The 23,422-nt window shown below is 41.9% G+C and overlaps 1 protein-coding gene across 10 annotated transcripts in view; it reads left to right on the forward strand.

The window, feature by feature from the left end:
- The window catches only part of LOC146500812 (disco-interacting protein 2 homolog A-like), an 87,784-nt gene that overhangs the window by 56,197 nt on the left and 8,165 nt on the right, over positions 1-23,422 (forward strand). For 2 of the 10 annotated variants that reach the window (XM_085136507.1, XM_085136509.1), the window contains exons 3-29: positions 1,104-1,223; positions 1,313-1,432; positions 4,708-4,977; positions 6,713-6,850; positions 9,202-9,243; positions 12,282-12,401; positions 13,379-13,576; positions 13,761-13,852; positions 14,956-15,066; positions 16,015-16,138; positions 16,222-16,331; positions 16,481-16,583; positions 17,029-17,093; positions 17,544-17,637; positions 18,049-18,168; positions 18,315-18,429; positions 18,913-19,052; positions 19,467-19,603; positions 19,866-19,946; positions 20,898-21,025; positions 21,117-21,231; positions 21,335-21,536; positions 21,672-21,781; positions 22,336-22,416; positions 22,764-22,881; positions 22,984-23,105; positions 23,298-23,409. In XM_085136507.1, coding sequence (XP_084992633.1) covers positions 1,104-1,223; positions 1,313-1,432; positions 4,708-4,977; positions 6,713-6,850; positions 9,202-9,243; positions 12,282-12,401; positions 13,379-13,576; positions 13,761-13,852; positions 14,956-15,066; positions 16,015-16,138; positions 16,222-16,331; positions 16,481-16,583; positions 17,029-17,093; positions 17,544-17,637; positions 18,049-18,168; positions 18,315-18,429; positions 18,913-19,052; positions 19,467-19,603; positions 19,866-19,946; positions 20,898-21,025; positions 21,117-21,231; positions 21,335-21,536; positions 21,672-21,781; positions 22,336-22,416; positions 22,764-22,881; positions 22,984-23,105; positions 23,298-23,409 — 3,288 coding nt within the window. The remainder of the gene's footprint in view (positions 1-1,103; positions 1,224-1,312; positions 1,433-4,707; positions 4,978-6,712; positions 6,851-9,201; positions 9,244-12,281; positions 12,402-13,378; positions 13,577-13,760; positions 13,853-14,955; positions 15,067-16,014; positions 16,139-16,221; positions 16,332-16,480; positions 16,584-17,028; positions 17,094-17,543; positions 17,638-18,048; positions 18,169-18,314; positions 18,430-18,912; positions 19,053-19,466; positions 19,604-19,865; positions 19,947-20,897; positions 21,026-21,116; positions 21,232-21,334; positions 21,537-21,671; positions 21,782-22,335; positions 22,417-22,763; positions 22,882-22,983; positions 23,106-23,297; positions 23,410-23,422) is intronic. The other 8 variants (XM_085136510.1, XM_085136511.1, XM_085136508.1 and 5 more) reach the window with 7 other exon arrangements.

A 23,422-nucleotide genomic window follows, 5' to 3' on the forward strand; every position in this document is an offset into this window, starting at 1 on the left:
AGTGAAAATTGGCAGGAATCAGTGGAAACATGGCACTAGTTTGAATTGTTTTGTTTCTGAATTTTCACCTTTTTTTGTCTTGTGATGGGGAAAATGTAGTTATAAACCCTTGCGTGTGGTGTTGATAGTAAAGTCTCTATCCCATTGTGCCTCCTGCTGTCCTTTAGTGCTGCTTAAAATAACATTTCAGTACAGTTACAGCGATGTTGCCTATGTATTTCTTTAATGTGCACATTTTATTATTGTTTCTGTGTGCACTTAAATTTTAAACAAGAAGAAAAATTACACAATTGGGGATTTTATGCAAATGGTTCCCTGGCAACATGTCCATTGCTCACCTCCCTGTCAAAAGGTTTGCTGGGTTCAAACTTTGGATTTGCTTTACATTTACATTTATCTCATTTGGACTCATTAAGTCCTCTGTACTCATCTGTTGTTTTTAAGTTTCCCGTATTTATTTTCCCTCTAACATGCTTCTAATACATCCCATTGAGAGCGTCAGAGGGAGAAGAGAAGCCAGTGGTAGGAAGATTACTAATGGAGTTTGTATTGTGACCTTCCTTCAGGCAGTAGTCATCGGTTTCCCCTCTGATGCTCACCACTACTTAGTTAATGAAGCTCAAATGAGGATTGCATAAGCCAAAGTGTGAATCACTGCCTGACAACCTCGTGCACAGTGAGGTTGCCTGGTTCGTGGGTTCGATAATTTTAGAACATTACAGTTAGAAGATGTTGTCTTTTTGACATTCATGGTGCTTAATCACCTCCTTTCTGTTACATCTGTGTAATTTGCATTTGCCTCCTTTGGAAAACTTGGAGGCAGCTGAGAAGCAGGGAGAGAAGTTGGTTTAATTAAAGTGAATACTTTCTCAATTCTAAACTACTGCACTCAAACAGAGCCGTCTAAGTAGGGATGACCATTAAGCTTGTGGAAACTTTATCTAGTCAAGCAGTGTTGTGTACCATTGGTCTATGTCCAAGACACATTTTGCATAGAGTTTGTTGGCACATGTCTCTGGCACATATTGGTACACTGTTAAAGAACATATATATTTTTTTGTTTCTGTTATAAACTATCTTCTCCCTGCCTTGTTTCTCTACAGGTGTAGATCCATCTCTGCAAATCGACAACAGGATCCAAGCCTCGTCCCAAGTTGCTCTTCAAGGTTCCAAATCCAACAAGTCTCGGGCTGCCAACACCCGGGATGAGCGCTTCAGATCTGGTAATCATGTTTCTGTACTGCCAAAAAGTTTTAAACGTCTTGTGTTTCTCTTTTATTCTGTAGCTAAGCCGAGTTAATGCGTTTCTTAGATCTGCACACAGAAGCCGTCCAAGCAGCTTTGGCAAAGTACAAAGAGAGGAAGATGCCCATGCCCTCCAAGAGACGATCTGTGCTAGTTCAGTCTTCTGTAGAGGCATGCACCCCGCCAGGTGAGACCCCTGCTCCTTTAAATCACCTGCATCCCAGTTGGTTCTGCGCGTTCTCACTGGGTTGTTTGTTTGATATGTTCCCATGAGCTGTCGAGTGTAGGATGCTGAAACTCCATTGTGTCCACTGATCAAAAATGATGATGTCAAGCATTTGCTGCTGGAAAGAAAATATGCGGTTTGCTGAATGTGTCCATTCTTCGCGACTATAAAAGACTCGGTTCTGACCGTTGTGTTCCCAGAGAGACCTTCCTACACGAGTGGCAGAATGAATGCATAACCAGATTTTGAGCATCATCTTGAAATGTCGACCTTTTGCCTGTTTGCATAACAGTTTGTATTGTGTGGGCAGTTCATTAGAATTTATGTGATTTCACAGCTTTCCAGCAGCTTCTTGTTTTCCCAAGAGTTTCAGGGCCAAAAGAGCCTTGTGCATGTGTTGTTGTCTTTCATTAAATAATCTGTAGAAGATTTTATAGAGGGCTTTTCAAACACTGCCGTGATTTTTATCAAGTGGGGGACCTTAAAGCTTCAAGTCTTGGATAAAATGAGAGGACACAGCGGTGGAGCAAGTAACCGGATTAAGAGCTCAGACACAGTGGTGTGAATAGAAGAAGGAGAGGGACATTTCATGGCTGTTTTGAGTTTCTCTGAGTGAACTATTGTACTTGAATTAGTCCCATACATGAGACTGATATATGTGTAATGTACATACAAGGTGATCTGATGATCTGCTGCTTTTGTAAAGATGACGGCAGCTATTGTTTCTACATTTTGTCTGGTTAGTCAGCAGAGAAGACAAGAACAGACAAGAAACATCAGATGAGCGTTATACCATGCAACACTGGCCGTCACCTGAACAGCTTCTGCACAGGCAGCCAAACACTTGTCAAACACTTACTTTAAGTATGAATGTGTGAGTGGATGTACAGACCAGTAGGTGCAGTATACGCAAAACTTTAGTAATGGCAATCAATCAGTCCGTTGGTTGTTTGTTCCACTGCTTTGCTTAAGTTGGAAAGACTACAACATAACATCATACCCCCCTCAAGAAGAATTGTAGTGACCCTGTAATAACTCTCACTTATCATCTAGTATCTGGATTAAATTTCAACGTGTCACGTTCTCTGGCTTCTGAACAAGAAACTGCCCAACAAAAGACATTCCCATCAGCCTGTGTTGTACAATATATCCAATAAATATCAGCATGTTGACATCATAATTGTGAACACGTTTGTACCCTGATGCTATCAACATTGAACTCAAAACCAACTGTGCACGAGTGCAACGCTTTGATTGCTAAGCTGGAATTATTGTACCTAGCCTTGTATGCTATGCTGTATCCTAGATCATAGCCTGATATGAGTGCAACAAGAAAGTCTTTTAATAAACAGGAAACAAGGCAGAAAGCAGTTGTCAGTTTGCTTACAATGCTAATGTGTCGCGTTAAAAAAGACACACAGGTGTACAAGGATAAATGCAACGAGTCTGATTAAACAGACTTTCCATCATGATCTTTCATTTGCCAATTAAAATTCATTTTCTATAGACATAAATCAGTGAAAATAAGCTCAGCCTTTTAACTGCTGAAGCTTCGTTAGTTTGCCTGTTTTTGTTCATTTGTACTTGAAGTCGATCTCAGCATATCTGCTACTCTCCCTGCTCACGGTTTGTCTCTTAAATATCTCTCCGGCTCAGTCTTCACTGCCTCTTCTGGTTTTTGACTACTTTGTGGTGAAAAATAGCACCCCTCTCCACCTTTTTTTTTGTATCCGTCCACCTCTCAATTTCTGCTTTGCATGTCTTCTTTAACCCTCTATTTCACTCTCCTGCAGGGTAACTGTGCCAAGGTTACCAAGATAGGGAGGCAGATTGGAGTGAGGAATAACAAACTGAATCATAAATGTGAGATAAACTGCACGAGTCCACCGGCTGTAGAGGCATTAAATTGGTTTGTTATAATCACACCTCCTTTAACCTTTTGCTAACAGCCTCTCCAAGACCAAGGAAAGTCGAAGCAGTACTTTCACAATGTCTCAATTTGTTGGACTTTACTTGAAACTGTGTACTGTGGGAGATTAGTGGGATTAATTACATGAAGGCTCATTAGCTTAGAGAACATCCATCAGGCACGTGCTGATCACACATGAAGTCATAGCCCCTTTTTTTCTAGACAGTTCTCTTTTTCTTTTTCTCCCCCTCTTCTCTCAGTGACTCGTTTTCCAGTTAATCAAAAGCACGATAAATTTTAGTGTAGCAGTTTTCTACGATTGCATGAGTTTTATTGTTTTCTTGGGGTTTAGTGAGTAGGTACGCTATTTTACATGGTCTGGGATGAATAATGGCAAAAGCTGGGAAGTTTCTTGGTGATTTTATAAACAGTTAGGACAATTTTTATCCAAAAAAGCATGATAGGGAACTGCACTTTCACTGAACTCTGTTCTCAGCAGAATTCATAATGCAAGACTAGTCTGCTGCTGGGTAACTTGGCAGATGAAGTGGAATATGTTCATTTTAAATGATCATTACATTACTTTGAAGCTGTTCCTGTTTGGACTATTTTTGAAAGACCAACTGCTCACAGTTGCCTCGAGGGAGAGAAAATAAAATCACCAGTGTCTGGTTTTGAGTTTGAGTCCAAGTGACATGAAAAAGGGAATTTATTATACTAACAGTTTGTTTGTATTGTGTGCAACTACCGTATGTAGTTATGTGTTACTGCAATTGTCTTGAGGTAGAAATTCAGCCTTAATTAATAGCTAGGCAATATGTAAGTGTGCTGACATGCTCAGAAGAAAGCTCCCATCTATTTTGTTTTTGATCATTCATATTTTTGATGACTGCAGCTCAGTATACCAGACACCTAATTTACTCTCCCTCCTTTTCATCATCATCTTCAAATATGCAACACTCAGTCTGTCCCTTGATACATGTGTTGCAGTTTTATACATATATATTGCACATGTAGTTGCAGTGTGGCTGCTTACAGGCAAATATTAAAAACATAGTAGTGAAGCCATGGGAGATTTAAAAACAAGCATCTCTCAGCCTAATTAACTTCCATCCCCATTAAAGTCATCCTACCCATCCCCTGGCTTATATATACTCTATCAGTATGTATAAGTAGAATAAAGTGTCATCTGCATATCATCTAAACCCTGCGCAAACCCTGTTCCAGGTTTTCCCATCTTGATTTTTTTTCCTGGTGACACTGTAGACAGCCCCATGTTCTTTGTCCTCTGTTATGACGCTGCCCTGTCTTGACCTGTCAAACACAGACACCTCCTCAGCGTCAGAAGACGAGGGCTCGCTGCGCCGACAGGGACGTCTGACCACCTCCACGCCCTACCAGGGCCACAGTCACCCAGCTGTTGAGCACTGGTTTAACCGTGTCATCCAGGGTTCGTCCACCTCATCCTCCGCGTCATCCACTTCATCCCACCCGGGAGGGAGATCCGTCACCACCACCAACACCACTGCCCACGCAGCCCTGAACGTCAATGCCGCAGCCACCGCTCTGGCAGACCTTATGGCACACACCCAGCTAGGTCAGTGACGCACGCACACAGTTTCAGATACTTTTAGCTGTTGCAGTGTTTAGTTGGTCAGTATTGCATTTCATGATTTATTTTGACCTCCTTCATTCCTTCATTCTAGATTGAGATGATGTGTTTAAGCCAAGCAAGAAAGCCATTATAAATGATTTTTCTGTTTCGATTGCATTTCAGTTCAGTTCAGTTCAAACAGGAATTTATAAATGGAGACCTGCCTTCTTAGCTGTCTGCGTTGAAATTCTTTGTTCTTTATGCAGATAGGTTTTATATATGTACATACAAACAATTTAGGGAGTCGAAGACTGAGTTTTATGCTTTTTCTATTATCCTCATTTTGTTAATTTCGGCAGAATATATGGTAGATACGATAACTGCTTCCCAGTCAGATTTGTCATCATATCAAAGGTGACATCTTAACCTGTATTATGTACCGCAGACTGTTTAATCGCAGATAGACAGCACTGTCCTACACATCGATTGCTTTCTGAGGCCTTATCTTCCTCTAGATACAAAAAAGCACTCGATGATGACAAGACAAAAGGGACCCAACGACTGAGTTTTAATTCCCGTCTTTCTAGTTAGCCATCCTCGTCTGCCATCTCACTGTCATTCGATCATGTGGAGAAGCTCTCAGCCACATATCTGTCAAAACCGCTTGTTCTATGTTGCCACGTGAGTGTCACAGGCTAGTTAATAAGATTTGGTGGATTTACCACCATTAGTCTCGCTGCAGCTGCAATGTAAGATGGTGTCTTGCTTACTTGTGTGCACGTTTGTATTTGTGCGTACGTGTGTGCTGGTAAGACGATATCCTATTAGGATGGAGCTGCCTGGTTTTATTTTTTTACTAGCTTGTTTCCCCTCAAGGCTGCTGTCATAAAGCAGCAGCAGCGACTTGTGCTGAATGAAGCTGTAAATAAATCTCCCATATTGCCTTGTTCCTCTGCCCCTCAGACACTGATTCTGTCATCCTCTTCAACAGGAGACACTAAAAAATACTATATGTAGTTGAAGGAACACCAGTTCTCAATGTGGAGTTTTTTAATTTAAATCTCTTTGAAAACCACTTCCATACATTTGCATAAGAAAAAAAATATGCACAAGTGCTCATCCCAAAAGTTGGAACCACTGACATCAGCTGTTATGAGCAGGGTTACTGCAATTGGCAGATGCTCCCCATAAATACTGTTTTCCATAATTTTCAGACCTTGGAAATTACCCAAAATTCTTTCTAGTAATGTGATCTGATAATTGGTTATGACACATGTCAAAAATATGGCTTGGCTCTGCAACAAGGTATCTGTTTTGGATCCAACTCCAATGTTAGACTGTAAACTCCAGTTCTCATGACACACTTAAAACAGAACAGCTCATCCTGTCACAGACGTTAATGGTAAATGGACCGCTTCCTATATACTCTTTCATTCACGCAAGCACCTTTTTCTATGTCTGAGTGCTTTCTATCTAACATTAAGAGAGCAACTTTGCTCTCTTAGTGTCTGGACATCAGTTGGTCTGTAACATAGTGTAAGACATCTTGGGTACAGACTTTTATGTGTGGTGTTGAGGGAAGGTGAAAGTTGATATACAGTCTCTGCTTCGGCTCAGAGAATACCAGGCAAATCATATTGTTTGCTAATCCATGACTTAGATCTTTATATAAGTTGCGAGCACCCACAGTTGGCCTTAAATTTGACCTTTTAACCCCCGACACCCCCACTCATCGCAGATAACCACTCAGCGCCCCCTGACGTGACGGGGCTGTCGGATCGCTCCTCGCATCACGCAGAGCGGCCCCATGTGGCCTCGGTGCGAGGTGTTTCCCGCGGCTTCAACCACCACACCAGCGTCATGGAGACCGCAGATGGTGAGTTTCCTGCCCACTCACACTCACACACACACATACACGCAAAGTCAACTTCTCCCCTGCTGTTTGTCCCTCTGTCTTCTCCTTAGTCAGTCTGCCAACGTGACTGGCAAAAGCTACTGACTGACCTGCTCATGTTGCCACGGTAACGGTGCACCTCTCCACCCCCCCACCCCACCCCACCCCTGAAAAATCCGTCACGTTCCTGCCGTAATGTTTGGTTCTGTTAACTAACAGAAACACTGAGACAGTAAAGATTTACACAGCATCATGCTCTCGCTTCTCTGCGGCAAACAAATATTTGAGTCATGACATAAAACAGATCATTAGGTGCTCGGTTTTGCGCTCAGTTTTTGCCATGTTGTTGGTGGATCTGTGCATAAAATAGCCTCCAAACATTATTCGTCATTCAAACTGTGCCTTTGCTTGTATGGCTTCAGTACTGCTACCAGCATGGGTCAGTGGGTGCTGCAGAGGATAGGTACATACAAATACAGTAAATACAGTATTAACAGGTCATGTTCCACCTCATTTTAAGGTAGGTTTAAAAAAAAAAAAGCACATTAATTACAGCCTGAGCTAAGAGGAAAAGAAGGGAGGTGGGTGAGGGAGTGTGGTTTTTATTCCATATAAAAACAAATTTGGTGTCCTAAAGAAGTTTTGGCTTTCTCTTATAGGAAAATTAGCAGAATTGGAGTAAAATGTAAGCAGGGTTTCATTTACCCAACCATAAAATATGTTTTGGTTTATCAAATTGCCGTAAGGGAGGACACACTCATTCCCTATAACTGCTGTGTGCTTACGCTTGTTATCACCCACCGTCTCCTTCAAACTTCTAACCCAACAAGTCCTTTTCCCTTTAGCATGACATCATTTAGCGGTCTATAAGAGGACCCATATATCTAAAAAGTTGTCAGTTCACCTTTAACTTGGCAGAGAGTCTCGCCGTTGGAAGAACCCTGAACACTTTCCTAAACCGCTGAGTTACAGGGAGAGGTTTTTCATAAATCCACTTACATATACATTTTCTAGTGTGATTCCATTTTAGGTGGCGTCCACAATAGTCTTTGAACTTTACAAAACTTTTTTTCCATTATCTTAACAGGTTATTGAGTTTAGAGTTGCGTTAGGGCTGGAGACGATCCAAGCTGTTATAGGGTGAAAGGCAGGGCACACCCCATATAGGTCGGTTTGTCACATGACTGGGCCTTTACTTTTAATGTGTGTTTAATATTGTGAAAGTATCCTTAGTTATGTAGGACCAGAACATGGACCACTCTAGAAACAATGCATATATTTCCCAGTCACCAATTTACATTTAAGGCATAATGGTTATATACCAGTATCTGTTTTCTTCATAATGTCAGGTGCTCTGTACTGCCTACATCATGTATTTTACTACTAAGAAACAGAGTGAATGACCTGAATGCCTATTTTCCAAACATCTCCATCATATATGACAGTGGTTTGTTTTTTTTTTTATATGAGTTGAGATTACTTGAGACCTATGAAAGAAAACCAGCATCTTGCTACAGATGACAATGAGGTTGACTGGTTCATTAAATCTGCTCCACTTTCTTTTTCTGAGTTCATCTTCATTCATTCAGTTTGTTAATAATCAGGCAGCCTGAAAACCGGAGGACACCTTGAGCAGAGAGCCTATAATCTCCCTGCCACCCGTGCTCTGGATTCTTAAATACTAAACAACCTAGCTGACACAAAAGCAGGAAGTAGTGGTTAAATCTATGGATCTAAACTGCAGGTTTTCCTATGCTGATTACTAAACATGGTGAAAGTGGTAAAACAACAGTGTGATTCCATTATAATCCCACTCTCACTTGCATGTGGCAGCTGTAGATTTCTCACACATTCACGCTCACGGCGGATTTAGACTTTTGCACGAATCTTTCTAGAGCCTATGGTGTGTGGTTTTTTTGTTGTTTTTTTAGATGCCAGCCAAAATGGAAACAAATAAAATGCTGGCACTCTTTTCCCTCCTTGGTCCCCACGCAAACATATTTGCCCTTCAGGTTTTTCCCACTTCTTCTTACATTCCCTCACACCAAGTCCAGTAGTTTGTGGAAACTCCTTCCAGCAATCTGCTGACATCTGTGAGTCCTTATAGTGAGGCAATGATTGTTATTCTCTCACTGATCAGACCAATCACATTAGTTGCGGGTTGCGTCAACACGATGCATAGTTACATCATCGGGGAGGTGCACCTCGGGTTACGGCGAAGGTTTTCAGAAGGGTTCTGTGGTGTTATGATTCGTTGCAGACATATAAATCCCCCATCATCCAGAAAGTTCACAGGAGCGCTTCATTGACATCCTGATGTGTCTCTCCTCTAGGATGTGAGTGGAGAGGTGAAGGATCCCTCACTGTAATTGATGGTATTTATAACTGCTCCTTCAGCTATATGGCAGCCTGCTGTATGTGCACTCTGCTGTATGTGCGTTTGTATTTGTGTGTCTTTGCATCTCTGCCTCTCACCTCCACTGTCAGGTTTACTGTGACACTTGTCCAAATCTTGTGTGTTATAAAAAAAATATGCACAGCTACAGTGAATTCAGTGATACAGTGTGCATGTGAGTGTGTTTGTGTTTGTATAGCTGAGTATGTTGCAAGTGCTCTACCGTTTATAGCATCTTCAGGCAACGTCTAACCTGAATGTCTTTAGAAAGTGAGTGCGTTTAAGCAGTGGTGTAACTCTTCGTTTGGCCTTGCGACTAATTACTATGTTGACATACTGTTTTCTTATCTCAAACTGAAAACAACTGTCAGTCTGTTTCTCACTTCAGTCTTTGACGGCTAGCCCGCAGCCACGCATTGACTTCTTTGATGGCAGCTGTCTAGGACTGCTGGCATTTTTTTTGACACATAGATGTGTGTAAAGAAAAAAACAAGTCACACAGTAGCTTTGGCTCCATCTGTACTTGGATACCGACACTGTGTGTGTTGGTGTTTTATGCACAAATTTTGCCAATACAAATTCAGTATTTTCGCGCTGTTTTCAGCTTACAAATTTCTTACAGAATTTTGTGCAGTACTGTGAAAAGTAAACCATTGCAACTTCCATAGGAATTAAAAGGGTAGGTAGCAGTTAATGTAATAACTCTATAAAAGCACAAGTTTTGGCAGTTTGCTGGTCTGGGGCATTCAGGTTTGTTAACATGGTGACAATGAACCAAGACAAGAAGCAGTGATCTTAAAGAAACAGCTCTTGCTGCCCATCAGTCTAGGAAGTGTTATACAGCATCCCAACACAAACACCTCAAACCATCTGTTAATGATCTGGGCTAATGAACCCGGGGACGTTGCAGTCATTAAGTTAGCCATGAACTCGTCTGTACATCAAGGTCATATCTGACCGATAAAGCTCTGCTGAAATTAGGTTATACAACAGGACTGTGTTACCAACCACAGCAGAAAACAGAATGGCTGAATCAGAGACAAGAACATACTCAAGGTGTTGCAATGACCCAGTCAAAGTCCAAACCTAAGCTGGCTGAAATGATGTTGCGAGACCTAAGAGAGCTGCGCATAAATGAATTGAGGCAAACCTCAATGAAATTAAAGAAATGTTATAAAGAAGAGCCAAAAATACCTTCAAAATGATGTGAGAGAATGATAAAGTCATACAGAAAATTATTACTTCAAGTTATTGCTGCTAAATGTGGTTCTACAAGCTGATGAGTCATGCTCCATACTTAGTTTTCACAGCACTGCACAGAGTCCTATGCAAACTTTCTTTTCCACATCGCTTTATCCTATCAAAAGACCAAGAGCAACAACAAGTTATTATTATGAACAGGTGTGTATTGTATCTGTAGCCTGATAAGGCTTATTTTTATCCCGCCGACCTCCGTTGTCATCCAGAAACGATGACAAATGCATCAAGTGAACCATGCTGTTGCAGTGGGTAACATGTTCCCTCATTATGAGTCACTGTGGGTTATTTTGAGCCAGTTTCACATACTGTACACCATCCTGCCTAAATCCATGAGATAGGAGATAGTCACTATAAACACACCTTTGCAAATATAAATGTTTGAATAGAAAATCCTAAAAGCTGCAGTGCCCAGCTGACACAGGAAATTTAATGTTTTTAAAAAACAGGACCGTGTTTTTATGATGCATTTTTATGTTTAAAGTGCTCAGCAAGACTGGGCCCCAGAGACAATTTTTGGCTGGGATTTGTTAACAATAGGAAAAATATGGACTAATACTAGCCCGATCCTATAACTCTGTTATTGTTTACTGTAAAGACGTGGTGTAACATTTTGTCCCACATTAAGGAAGAGCCAGAGATTACTACAGCAATTTATGGCTGTAAATGCATTCATTATAAGATCATGAACACATTAATTATCGTCATCATCAGACGGGTCCTGGTTGGTCCAGATATGAACGATCAAGCCTCATGATGAGGTGGGTGGGGGAGTTCAGAGCCAGGATGTTAGGGGCTGCTGTCTAATTGGTCCATCAGGTGCTGCACTGACCCCCGCATGGTCGATCCCTGGTACATCTGTCCCTGCATGAGGAGGCAGGGTCTGCCTGAGCTAGGCTTATTATAGTAAGATAAATCAGGCAAGCTGTGTGCAGCTGTGGCCTTTAGCTCCCGTGGCTGTCTGGGTTGTCGAACACAGCCGCCCCCCTTTTAAAGCTAACTGTATATTTATCGGGTAAAAATAATGTCTGATGATGTTTATAGACTGAACCTCACCTCAAACATGAGTCTAACGGCACAACGCAAGTTTCATTCGGAGTTTGTCTTGTTTTCTCTCCTTTTATGATCTGGCTCAGTTTTTATATTAAAAAACGATTTAAAGGTTAATTTTAAAGTGTAACATGCATGTCAGACGATTTATCTGTGTTCTGATTTAAGTCGGGGTTAGGTGATTTTAGCCTCTCACTGTCTATATTTTATAGCATGAAACAGGCACCTTTTGAGACACCTCATGAATCATTTTCTGCAGCGAGTACATCTTTGTTGCTAGGCAGCAGGCGAGGCAGCTCCTCGTTTCCTGATTTCCTTTTTTCTTAGCCTTTGAGGTCTCGCAGTGATTCCCGAGACTTCCTACTAAAACACTATGTCTTTAAGGTGACTGTACAGCGCAGGACCTCGTGCTCCACTGCTTTGTTGTCCTGCCACAGTGTGACTGACAGCTGGTTGTCCTCTGTGCCTCATTAGAAAAACACACTGACCTTGTCTCCTTTTCTTTCCTTATCTGTCCCTCCCTTATCCACCCCCGTCCTCCATCAATCTCTCAATCAATCTGTCTGCACATGCCCACGTCCCACCTGCGCCATCACAATTATCTCCACTTTTTCCCGTCTGTATTTCTCTACATGTTTTTTTTCTTGTCATGTTTATGTCTTCCCAACCTTTTTTTTTTGTCTTTTCATCTACATAAAACTCATTTTATAGGTGTTCCAGTCAACAGTCGCGTCTCCAACAAAATCCAGCAGCTGCTCAATACACTGAAGAGACCAAAGCGTCCACCGTTGCGCGAGTTCTTTGTTGACGACTTTGAGGAGCTTTTGGATGGTAAGCCCACCTGAATGTAATTACAGCGATTCTGCTGAATCAATAAATCTTCGTGAAGAGAAACTCTTTCACACTCCTACTCTTTCGAATGTGATGCTCACATTGCGTTGGTTTTCCAGCTCTAATAATAGTGATCTGTCTAATTCTTGTTGTGGCTGAGATAAGAATGTGACTGTGACCTTGCCAGGTCCCACAAGTAAACAACCAAGGCACGATTTTAGCTCAGTGGTGGTTATTTTGGCCCTGAAGACCACCAGGTGTTGAAAGGGAATTTTTCAGGGAAGTGCACACGGACTGGACCAGCCCTTCCTAACCATTTCCTTCATTCCAACCAAACCCATCGGTGGGTCTGGGTGGTACTCTGCCACTCTGAATAAACACTGAGTGAATGAAAATGCAGCAGGAATAGCAGTGCATCAGCAGGTAACTGTAAAGCTTCTCCTTGTGGTATGGCAAGCTTCAGTGTGAGCAGAAAAACACACTCAGAGGTAGGATCCAAACACTGATAAAGATGTTATATTTGGCAGAGATGTGGCTTACCTGCTTCTTTAAACAGGTCTGAACTCTACTGCTCAGAGAGTCTGAAGGTAAGAATAGAGATGAAGAGATGGAAGTCAAATCCAGAAGTCAATAGAGTACTTAAAGAAGGAGCGAGGCGAGACTGATTTCCAGTAAGCAGCAGCTTCGAGTTTCTCACAAGTAGGAATAATAGGCAGCTTAGACTCATGAGGACAGGACACAGCTCACTGTATATCCTCCAGCTTTTCCTTTTCCATCACACCTTCCTCATTGTCTTTTTTTTTCTCACACTCTTTTTTTCCTCCCCTGTACTCCTTACAAGTGTTGTTTAATTTACATATTTACCATTTCTTTGCAGACTAGCCGGTCTTCTTTATCAAGCAGCTCAGGAGCTTATATTACGTTCAATTCGAATCAAAGTCTTAAAGATGTCCAATTCATCTTCTTCATGTTTTCAGTCCAGCAGCCAGATCCCAACCAGCCAAAGCCAGAAGGCCAGCAGATGTGTCCCCTGGAAGGGGAGCCTCTCGGGGTGGTGACCAACTGGCCTCCCTCCTTGCCAGCAGCCCTACAAAGGTGGGGAACCACTCAGCCCAAGAGCCCCTGCCTGACAGCACTCGACAATGCTGGCAAGCCCGTCTACACACTCACCTATGGTAGGTGTTAGCCTGTGGATGTTGGCCCAGAAATGACAATTCAGATGGAAAAGAATAGCACCTCTTTTCATCCACTGTGTCTTTGAAAAACAGACATAATGTATTCTGCTTTTTAAATGTTGTTTTGCAGGTTAGATTAGTTAAATCAAAGGCACTCATTGCCAATGTGTGTTAACCTCTGCAGGTAAACTGTGGACCCGCAGTCAGAAACTGGCCTATACGCTTCTTAATAAGCTGAGCAGCAGAAATGAGCCTCTGCTCGTGCCTGGAGACAGAGTAAGTCATGATTGATATATTACAGTGTGTTCGGTGGCGATTAAATGTGTTACATATTTTGGCATTTCACTATTACAAATATTCAGCATGGAAATAATCACCAAATAAATTCAATGACGTGAGAAAATAAAATAAACCAAAACAAAACAGGGGGCTGAAAGTATTCCTACATTGGAACCTTTTGGGAAATATAGTTACTGCCTTTTCCTGCTAGATGAAAAAGTGACCAGCTCTCTGATTTGCGTTTACTTTTGTTGTTTTAGATCCACTTAAAAGCTTTAATATTCTATTTGAATTTGGAACATTAATATAGCAGAAAACTACTTTTTTTCCTATGAAATAATTAATGGAGTGCTTCCTTACTTCTTAGCAGAGAGGAAAGTCCCATTCCTCACATGTGTGTGTTAAGCCAAGTCTGTATCTGCATTATTACCTTGAAATCTTTGACTGGGAACGTAAAAGTGAAATGAGCGAGCCCAGTCTGACACAGTTCACTCCACTGACTCATAACTGTAAAGTTTAAAAACCGAATTTATGTGTAGACATTTAATTTCATCTCATTTTCAGGGTCTCTAAAGTTGTTTTGCAGCTCTCCTCTGCTCCTCTGCTTTCAGTTTCACCCTGAGCAGAGGAAAGCTGCAAAAACGGCTCGGCTTGGGTCTAGTTGACTTGCTTGGGTTAATCATTGTGGCTGGACTTTTTTTCTGGTCTAAAATAATCTAAAAAGATGGGGGAGGCTGGTTGAGATGCCTGTTTGTTTTGGTGCGAGATGGTGCATGTGTGATTTTTGTCTGATGCAAAAACAGCAGTTTCACGTTTAATGGGGGCTACAGCGAACAGAAAACAGACCCAAGCCAAGATAGAGTAACTGACTGTTGACTAGAACCAAGGATTTATTGAAAATATAAATATTATTGTTGTGAAGCTGGAGTTGTCAACTAACTCTCTGGTAGAAAGCAATGATTTCTTAAACTTTAAAGCCTTGCAGAAAGCAAGCGCTTTATTATTTGTATGACATGTTTAGTGTCACCGCCAGTCCACAATACTGTCTATTAAAACAGTAATGTTGGTGTATTGTAACCATGTCTTGAACACACCTGCAGGTTGCACTTGTTTTCCCCAACAATGATCCGGTGATGTTCATGGTGGCCTTCTACGGCTGTCTCCTGGCGGAGCTCGTACCTGTACCTATTGAAGTGCCGCTGACCAGAAAGGTAAAGCAATGAGGGTCTCCTGGGAATGTGTGAATTTTGATGTTTTACTGACCCCTACTGGACATCTGACCTCAAAGTGTTTACATGAGAGACGTACTTAAGTCAGATGCAGTTTTGATTCAGTGCTAATCTTCACTCTCTTTGACGTTCCTTATGCTAAATCACATCTTTGTAAATCTGATCTCTTAAATGTTTAAATGCGGAGTATTAGCTTATGATGTTTTGCGGTTCCCAGAGCATCCATCAGCTCAACCCGATCTAAATTTATCCATATTAGTTGCACAGCCTGAATATTAATGCCTGTTCGTGATTGCCCTTTATAAGCATGCTGTTGGCAGACGCTGTGCTGTAATTAATGAGATTTGAGTGAGGTGAAATGATGTGTTATTCTAGTCAAAATATTAGATCACAGGCCAACTGTTCTCAGGAGTCAGACGCTCATTTGCTCACTCTGTCAGCTCCTATCATTCCTCGTCCTCTCGTTGTGTCCCTCTCTTTATTCCTATTACCCTCCTCTTCTTTCTTTCCGTCTCTCCCCACCCATCTTGTGTCTCCCACCTTTTTTTTTTTTTTGCTTTTCTGAGCAGCGCACTTTGCACAGCACGAGTTTAGCTATAAGCTAATTTGCACAGCCAATCAAATAGCAGCGAGCGTGTGTCAGATCTCGGGTTTCATTCCTGCTACAGTCTGGCTTTGATGCACAGCAGTAGAGTTTTTAATAGTGACTGGCCGTCACTCCGCTTGCTCACCTGCTGCTGCTTTGATGCTGCTGTGATGCTCTGAGGTTTCTTCTTCTTCTTTGTTTTCTTCTTCTTCTTGTCATTGCCCTTGTTTTCACTCCATTAGCAATTCCCACATTCCCTCGGCGCATCCTTTCTCAAAGTTATTTTGAATTTTTCTGTTTTTAGTAGTTGATCGTTTTGACAGATACTCTCTTTGCTCCCCCAGGATGCGGGAAGTCAACAGATCGGCTTTCTGTTGGGCAGCTGCGGCGTCACGTTGGCACTGACCACTGACGCCTGTCAGAAAGGCCTGCCCAAAGCACAAACGGGGGAGGTTGCCACTTTCAAAGGTACGGCCTGTTTTGTTTTCATTGTGACTGTGTGTGCATAGTTTCATTTGGTTTGAGATGACTTCATGTCTCTGTCTCTGCAGGCTGGCCGCGGTTGCTGTGGTTTGTGACAGATGGAAAACATGTTGTGAAGCCTCCAAAAGACTGGCACCCTCCAATACGGGAAGCCAGTAACGACATTGCCTACATAGAAGTAAGTGGGGTTTAATCAAAGGATGTGACGCGATGGTTTTTACTGGATTTGTTTTTTACTTATTCAACTTATTAGGCAGTTTTTGTTTTTACCAGATCCTTTTTTGCTAATGAAACTGTTTTTTTCCCCTTTATGCTTCTTACATCTAGTATAAAACCAGCAAAGAAGGGAGCACCATGGGAATCACAGTGTCCCATTCAGCCATGCTGGCTCACTGTCATGCCCTCACGCAGGCCTGTGGCTACACTGAAGGTGAGGAGGAATCTTAATTTACTTTTTTGGTCATACTTTGTTTCTGCAATTTTTCCCTCCATCATTTATCACTTCTTCCGACATGGAGAAAGTTCAGTTGGTGCTGGCAGGAGAATTGCTCTGAGACCCTTTTAGGTGTAAATACAGTCTCATTTGATAAATGCAGCTGCTCAGTTGGTTGCGTTCCTTCCATCATACCTGGGTCAGGTCTGCTTAAAAAGAAAGAGAACATAAAGTAGCTCCTTTCTTCTAGTGTCCTACTTTTGTTCTGAGTAACTGCAAACAGCACCAGCAACCCCCAGAGACTCTCCGGATCTGTTTCTGTAACTTAATTTGGCTTACTCAAACCACTGCTGCTACAGTCAGAATTTACTCTTCATTACAGAAACTTATGTAACTGTGTTGTGCTCCTAACCTTGAAAAATCCTCCTTTTTTTATTTGTAGGTGAGACGATAACCAACGTCCTGGACTTCAAGAGAGAAGCAGGATTATGGCACGGTGTTCTCATTGTAAGTAGTCTCCAGACCTCTAGTAGAGCTAATGGGGCGGTTATATAATGAGAAATGGAGGAGATCTGAGCTCAGTTTGCAGATAAAAACTGAAACTTATCTAACCGGCTTCCCACTGAGGCCTTTATCAGTATGTAAATGCATTCAAACTAATGATGGGGGGAAAAAGCATCTTATCTAACCACTGAGGAGTTTCAAACCTGTGAAAAATAAAGCTGCTTCCATTGACACAGACATCCCAGCTTTGATTGACTGCTTTCAAACATGCCTGAGAATTCCCGGTGCCTTAGGTCATACGTGATTTGTTGTTACGTGTATAAACAGGCTTATTTTTGTACTCTTGGCAGATAAAATCATAACCTGCAGCGTGTTTACAGTGGCCTCATTTAGTTTTGATGCATTTCTGGCATATATTGGAGCTCATCTCAATGCTTACTGCTCTCCTGGCAGAGCGTCATGAATCGGATGCATGTGATCAGCATTCCCTACTCCCTGATGAAAGTCAACCCTCTGTCTTGGATAATGAAGGTTCACACATATAAAGGTAAGGGTCAGTCCATCTATTTAGGGTTAGTAAGGAATTTAGATCTTTTTTTGTTGCTGTTTAATTCGGAAAACGAGGACAGAGCACATTTTTCACAAGAAGCTACCTTAGGGAAGATACACTTGAGGTGTTTTATTGTTAAGAAGACCAGATTTTATTCCTGCTTGTTACTGTTTTGATTCTCAGTGCACGTTTGACACGAGTGGATGGATTAAAGAGATAATTTGTTGGACCTATTGATTTCTGGGGTTGTGTGCCCTGAATAAAATTGATCCACAGCTCTGCTCAATCATCTGTTGGCGACTGAGTCAGCTTGCGTCGCTCCTTGCTGGTTTTATGATCTTGTCAAACTGGACCACAGAGGTCATGATTGTGTCGGTCATTGTTTTTGTCTTTGTGTCCCCCGTGCAGCTCGGGTAGCAGTGGTGAAGTCGAGGGACATGCACTGGTCTCTGCTGGCCCAGAGAGACCAGAGAGACATCAGCCTGAGCTCACTGCGAATGCTTATCGTTGCTGACGGAGCTAACCCATGTGAGTCCATCTGCAGAGGCTCATTTAATAAAACAACACCCTGGAGTCCCAAGAAATTATTATTGATTTGCTTTGTTTGTCTGCCTGGTGCTCTGTGTGTGTGTGTGTGTGTGTGTGTGTGTGTGTGCACGTGTGTGTTACCCCAGGGTCGATATCCTCCTGCGATGCCTTCCTCAACGTGTTTCAGTCACGTGGGCTGCGACCTGAGGTGATCTGTCCATGTGCCAGCTCTTCAGAAGCAATGACTGTCGCCATCCGCAGGTGCGCTTCCATTACTGCACCTGACGAGAACAAAAGCAGCCTCTTTGCCTTTCTGTGCTGCTGTTATGTCACACCATGCTTGCAACATCAGCTGGTTCCTGCAGGGAGGAAGGGAGATTTGTTCTGTTGATCACAGCGCAGACTGTAGAGTCTCACAGCTTTCTGCTGATTGTGAAGCTCAGTTTTGGAGGAGGATTATGATGCCAGACGGATTGGGAGGGAAGAAAATGCTTCAAGTAGAAAAGCTGGCACTATTTTTAGTGAGAGAAATGCAAATTTAAATATATGCAAGAGTTAAGAAATGTAATGGAGCCACAGAGTCATTAAATTTCTCCAGAACCAGTTCATATCTTCTTTTTAAGTGTTAGTACTGCTGTCACTGTACTACACCAGTAGATGGCTCAGTCTGACTGCCGTAAGCAGAAAAGGAAGAATTTAAGTGATAGTATGGCTTAAGTAATAGCATGACTGTGTGTTCTGCAGACCTCCAGAAATGGGGGTTCCTCCTCCCGGGAAGGCGGTGCTGTCCATGGGTGGGCTGAGTCACGGGGTGATCCGTGTGGACACTGAGGAGAAACTCTCTGTTCTTACAGTGCAGGATGTGGGACAGGTCATGCCTGGAGGTACAGTATACCATGCACATTATTAACATTTTACTGATGTTAATGACTAAAATACTGATTCTGAAGAAGGTTGAGAAAAAGGAGATTTTCAAGAATTTTAAAAAAAAAAAGTGTACATACTGACACTGAAATATCTAACCATATAAAAGTGTTTGTAGCAAAATATTCACCTTAAAAGCCTCTTTTAAAACAACATTTTAAAGGCATCACCAATAAATCACTACATCCAACTTAAATGAAATTATTTACCAAATTTACCAATTACCAAATTTTACTGTTTGAACTTTTTGAAGTGTTTCATAGAAGTTTTTGAAAAGCTTAATGCAAACCGGGATCTTTGAATCGATTTAAATATTGACCTTATGACTCATTCTTCCTTGTGCCCATCCTTCTGTGTCCATTTTGCATTTCCAGCCTTGGTCTGTGTGGTGCGAGCCGAGGGAATACCTTATCTCTGTCAGACAGACGAGGTCGGAGAGATCTGCGTGAGCTCAGGCAGCACCGGTGTCGCTTACTACGGCCTCCCAGGCATGACCAAGAACATCTTTGAGGTTGGTGTTTCGTTATTTCTGTAAGTGGTCAGGTGTGACAAAGGATTCAGCGCTTTTCTCCTAATCTTATTATTCGTGAGTGTCACTTCATATGTGCAGTGTAATAGCACCACATTTCTAAAAATCTTCTTAATTGGTAGCACTAAAATTAAATGATGGCGCTATGATTTCCAAAGTCATCATCTGATTGGACTTCTATTAATTGAAGGCAGTATCTGTTTGTTTTGATATTTGGTTTTAATAGTGTTGTATCTTCTTGCAGACTGTCCCTGTAACACTGTCTGGGATCCCGATCAGTGGCCGACCTTTCACTAGAACCTCACTGCTGGGCTTTGTAGGGCCAGTAAGTTCCTCTTTAGATTTCCTTTTAACCTTCCTTTGATTTAATGTCAGTCTTACAGCTTTGTGATATCTCTGTCTTACACAGGTACATTTTAACTGTCCTTTCAGATCTCATAGCACTACCGTGACAGTTCTGGCAGCAAAAAAATAAAAATAATGATAATGGGTTTTTCTGCTTAATAGAACAGATATTAATATCTGTCAGAAATAATCAGCATGAAGCGCTACATGTGATATTGTCAGTTTTACCATCTTGTTGCCTCTACTCTGGTTTGTGATTTTCTAAATTACTCAGGAAGACTCTCAATGGTTTGTTAGTGGTTGTTAACAGCGAGTTTAGTAACAAATATGCAAATGTTTTACTAACTAAACTAACTACTTGCAACATTAGATTGCCCAGTTAAAGGGTCCATCCAGTCAATGCGCAAAGACCAGTCATCTCTGTAATTGTTGCAGGTATTTGTTCGTATTTTAATTTAATGTGCTCACAGAATTGAAGAAAACGGTCTCTGAGGCTATGGCATTTGATTTTAGTCTAAAATATTAATTTTTCTTTTAGGATATTTCACTAAACTCCCTGTTTCTGAATTGGATTATTCAGCAGTTTCAAAAGAAAGAAAGAAACGGGAGTCTCTTTATTTTGAAGGATTGCTTTTGTGTTTATAGACTTTCAAACCAGTGAAAGATGGAGCTGACCTGAGTTTATTTAATTTGTTAAAATCATGGAGATGATCATACCAGTGTAATTATCACTTGACAAATGGTGATGTTTTTTTAATTTCCGAGTTTAAAGCATAATTGTTTTCCCTTTGAGGACTTGACAGCTCCTGGATGAAGAGTTTGATGATAGTTTATAAGACGTCTGTAAACCTTTTGAGGCATTCAGATTTCTTTGCACCAGGAGCTCATGTGTTGTGTGGATCACCACATGAACTTTTGTGACTCTTTCCAGGACTGCCTTGTGTTTGTTGTGGGAAAGATGGATGGACTGATGGTCGTCAGTGGGCGGAGACATAACGCTGATGACGTAGTTGCCACAGCGCTGGCCGTGGAGCCCATGAAGTTTGTGTACAGGGGAAGGTAAAGGAGGAAGCGGCATGGAAATTATGAAACTTTGCACTTCTTGTTGAGCAGGACAGCCAGTTTGTGACGGTGTTGCTTTGCTCCCCAGGATCGCAGTGTTTTCTGTGTCTGTACTGCACGACGAGAGGATCGTCGTAGTGGCAGAACAGAGGCCAGACGCCTCAGAGGAAGACAGCTTCCAGTGGATGAGCCGTGTCCTCCAGGTCCTCAATATTTTTTGTTTTGATTTGGTATTTTTTGAATTTACATGTTTATAAAATAATAAATGAATCTCAAACTTTACCAAAAAAAACTATGTGTTTTCAGGCCATAGACAGCATCCATCAGGTTGGGGTGTACTGCCTGGCTCTGGTACCTGCTAACACGCTTCCTAAGGCTCCCCTCGGCGGCATCCATATATCTGAGACCAAGCAGCGCTTCCTGGAGGGTGCTTTACACCCCTGCAATGTCCTTATGTGCCCTCACACATGCGTCACTAACCTGCCCAAGCCGAGACAGAAACAGCCAGGTAGACCACAAGACACCTCAGACTCTGAGATCAAAAACACAACAATAATTATTCCAATATGTTTGCCATAAAATGATTTTTTGGTGCTAACTTCACTGAGATGTATGATGATGATGCTTTGGTTGTGCTGGACAGAGGTTGGTCCTGCTTCTATGATAGTGGGCAACTTGGTGGCAGGCAAGAGGATAGCACAAGCCTGCGGGAGAGACTTGGGACAGCTAGAGGACAATGACCAGGCACGTAAGGTAGATAGTCATCCTCATTTCATCCATGCCACACCTCTGCTCACACACTGCAGACACAGGTAAGGATCCATACCTGAGGGAGAAATCTGAGTCTAGATTTATGTGCTCTTCAGTTGGTTGGACAACCTCAGTCAGGAAATTGAACAGCACGGATGTTACAAAGACATGATATAAGGAACTTGGCCATTTGCCTGCCAAAACTTGTTCTGAATTACATCTTAAGTGGGCCTTATTTTTCTGGTCCAAGACTTATTTTTCTCGATGTTTTCAACACTACGTTTGTACAGTGAAGTACATGCAACTGAGAGATGGCCTTCCCTTCTGCAAAAAACACAGGCATCACATAACTCAGATTGTTTTCCCATCATGCTTTACACCTTTTTGCCTTTTAATCATCATCTGCACATGTGCCCCTTACATGTTTCTTATTCATGTGCAAAAACAGCCTTGTCCCATTATGCAACAATATTTAACACCATTTATTAAGTGAGACAAGATATTTCTGTGTGACACTTTGATATCTTTGTAGTTAATCTTGTGTTTTCTTCCTTTAGTTCCTCTACATTCAGGATGTGCTACAGTGGAGAGCTCAGGCCACTCCAGACCATCCTCTGTTTCTGGTTCTCAATGCTAAGGTAGTGTCTATACTGGGGTTTGACTTAAGAAAGGTAGTAACACTGATGTGTTATTACAGTAAATGTCCTTGAAATTCAGTTTAAAACCTTTTTACAAAAAAAGATTGTTGTCTCGGGGTTATCAGTTACCCTGATTCAATTTAATTAAGTGAGTCATGAGTAAAGATACTTCATTAAAGTGATGCAAAACTCCTACAACTCAAGTTTTCATAAGAGGAAAGAAAAAAGTTGTAATGCAACGGTGAACGTTAGCTTGTTAGACATTTGTGGACTGATAAATCTTGATGATGGTGAATTAAATAAAGAGAACGGTGCAGATAAATGTTACTCTTGTGCTTTCTCGTCAGGGCACAGTGTCCAGCTCAGCTTCCTGTCTGCAGCTGCACAAGCGAGCAGAGCGAGTGGCAGCAGCTCTGATGGGACGCCTGAACACTGGAGACCACGTAGCACTCGTCTATCCGCCAGGTAAAAAAAACATCCGCTGCCCTGTGCTTCTTGACCTTATAAAACATCCTCACTCCATTGGTTTTAAGAGAAAAAATATATATAAACAAACATTATGTGCAGGAATTGACCTGATTGCCACTTTCTACGGCTGCCTGTACGCTGGCTGTGTGCCGGTCACCGTCAGACCGCCACATCCACAGAACCTGGCCACCACTCTGCCTACTGTCAAAATGATCGTTGAGGTAACACAGAGGCTGTTTGGGGACACATCAAGTGCTTATGGCAGTCAATGTGGATTGTATGCATTAAAAAATACATTAAAGTCAGTGATCTTCAGATGTATTTGTGCTCTGTTAGCAACGCCTTACTGTCTAATAGAAAACTGTGAACAGCAACACAACATATGTAGTAAGATTCTACTATCTGTGGTAAAGGTCAGCAAGTCAGTGTGCATCCTGACAACCCAAGCAATAACGAAGCTGCTGAAATCCAAAGAAGCTGCTGCTGCTGTGGACATCAAGAGCTGGCCCACCGTGCTGGACACTGGTAATTTATGTAC

Source organism: Neolamprologus multifasciatus, chromosome 16 (genome assembly GCF_963576455.1).
Source record: "Neolamprologus multifasciatus chromosome 16, fNeoMul1.2, whole genome shotgun sequence".
In the NCBI taxonomy this organism is placed as follows: domain Eukaryota; kingdom Metazoa; phylum Chordata; class Actinopteri; order Cichliformes; family Cichlidae; genus Neolamprologus; species Neolamprologus multifasciatus.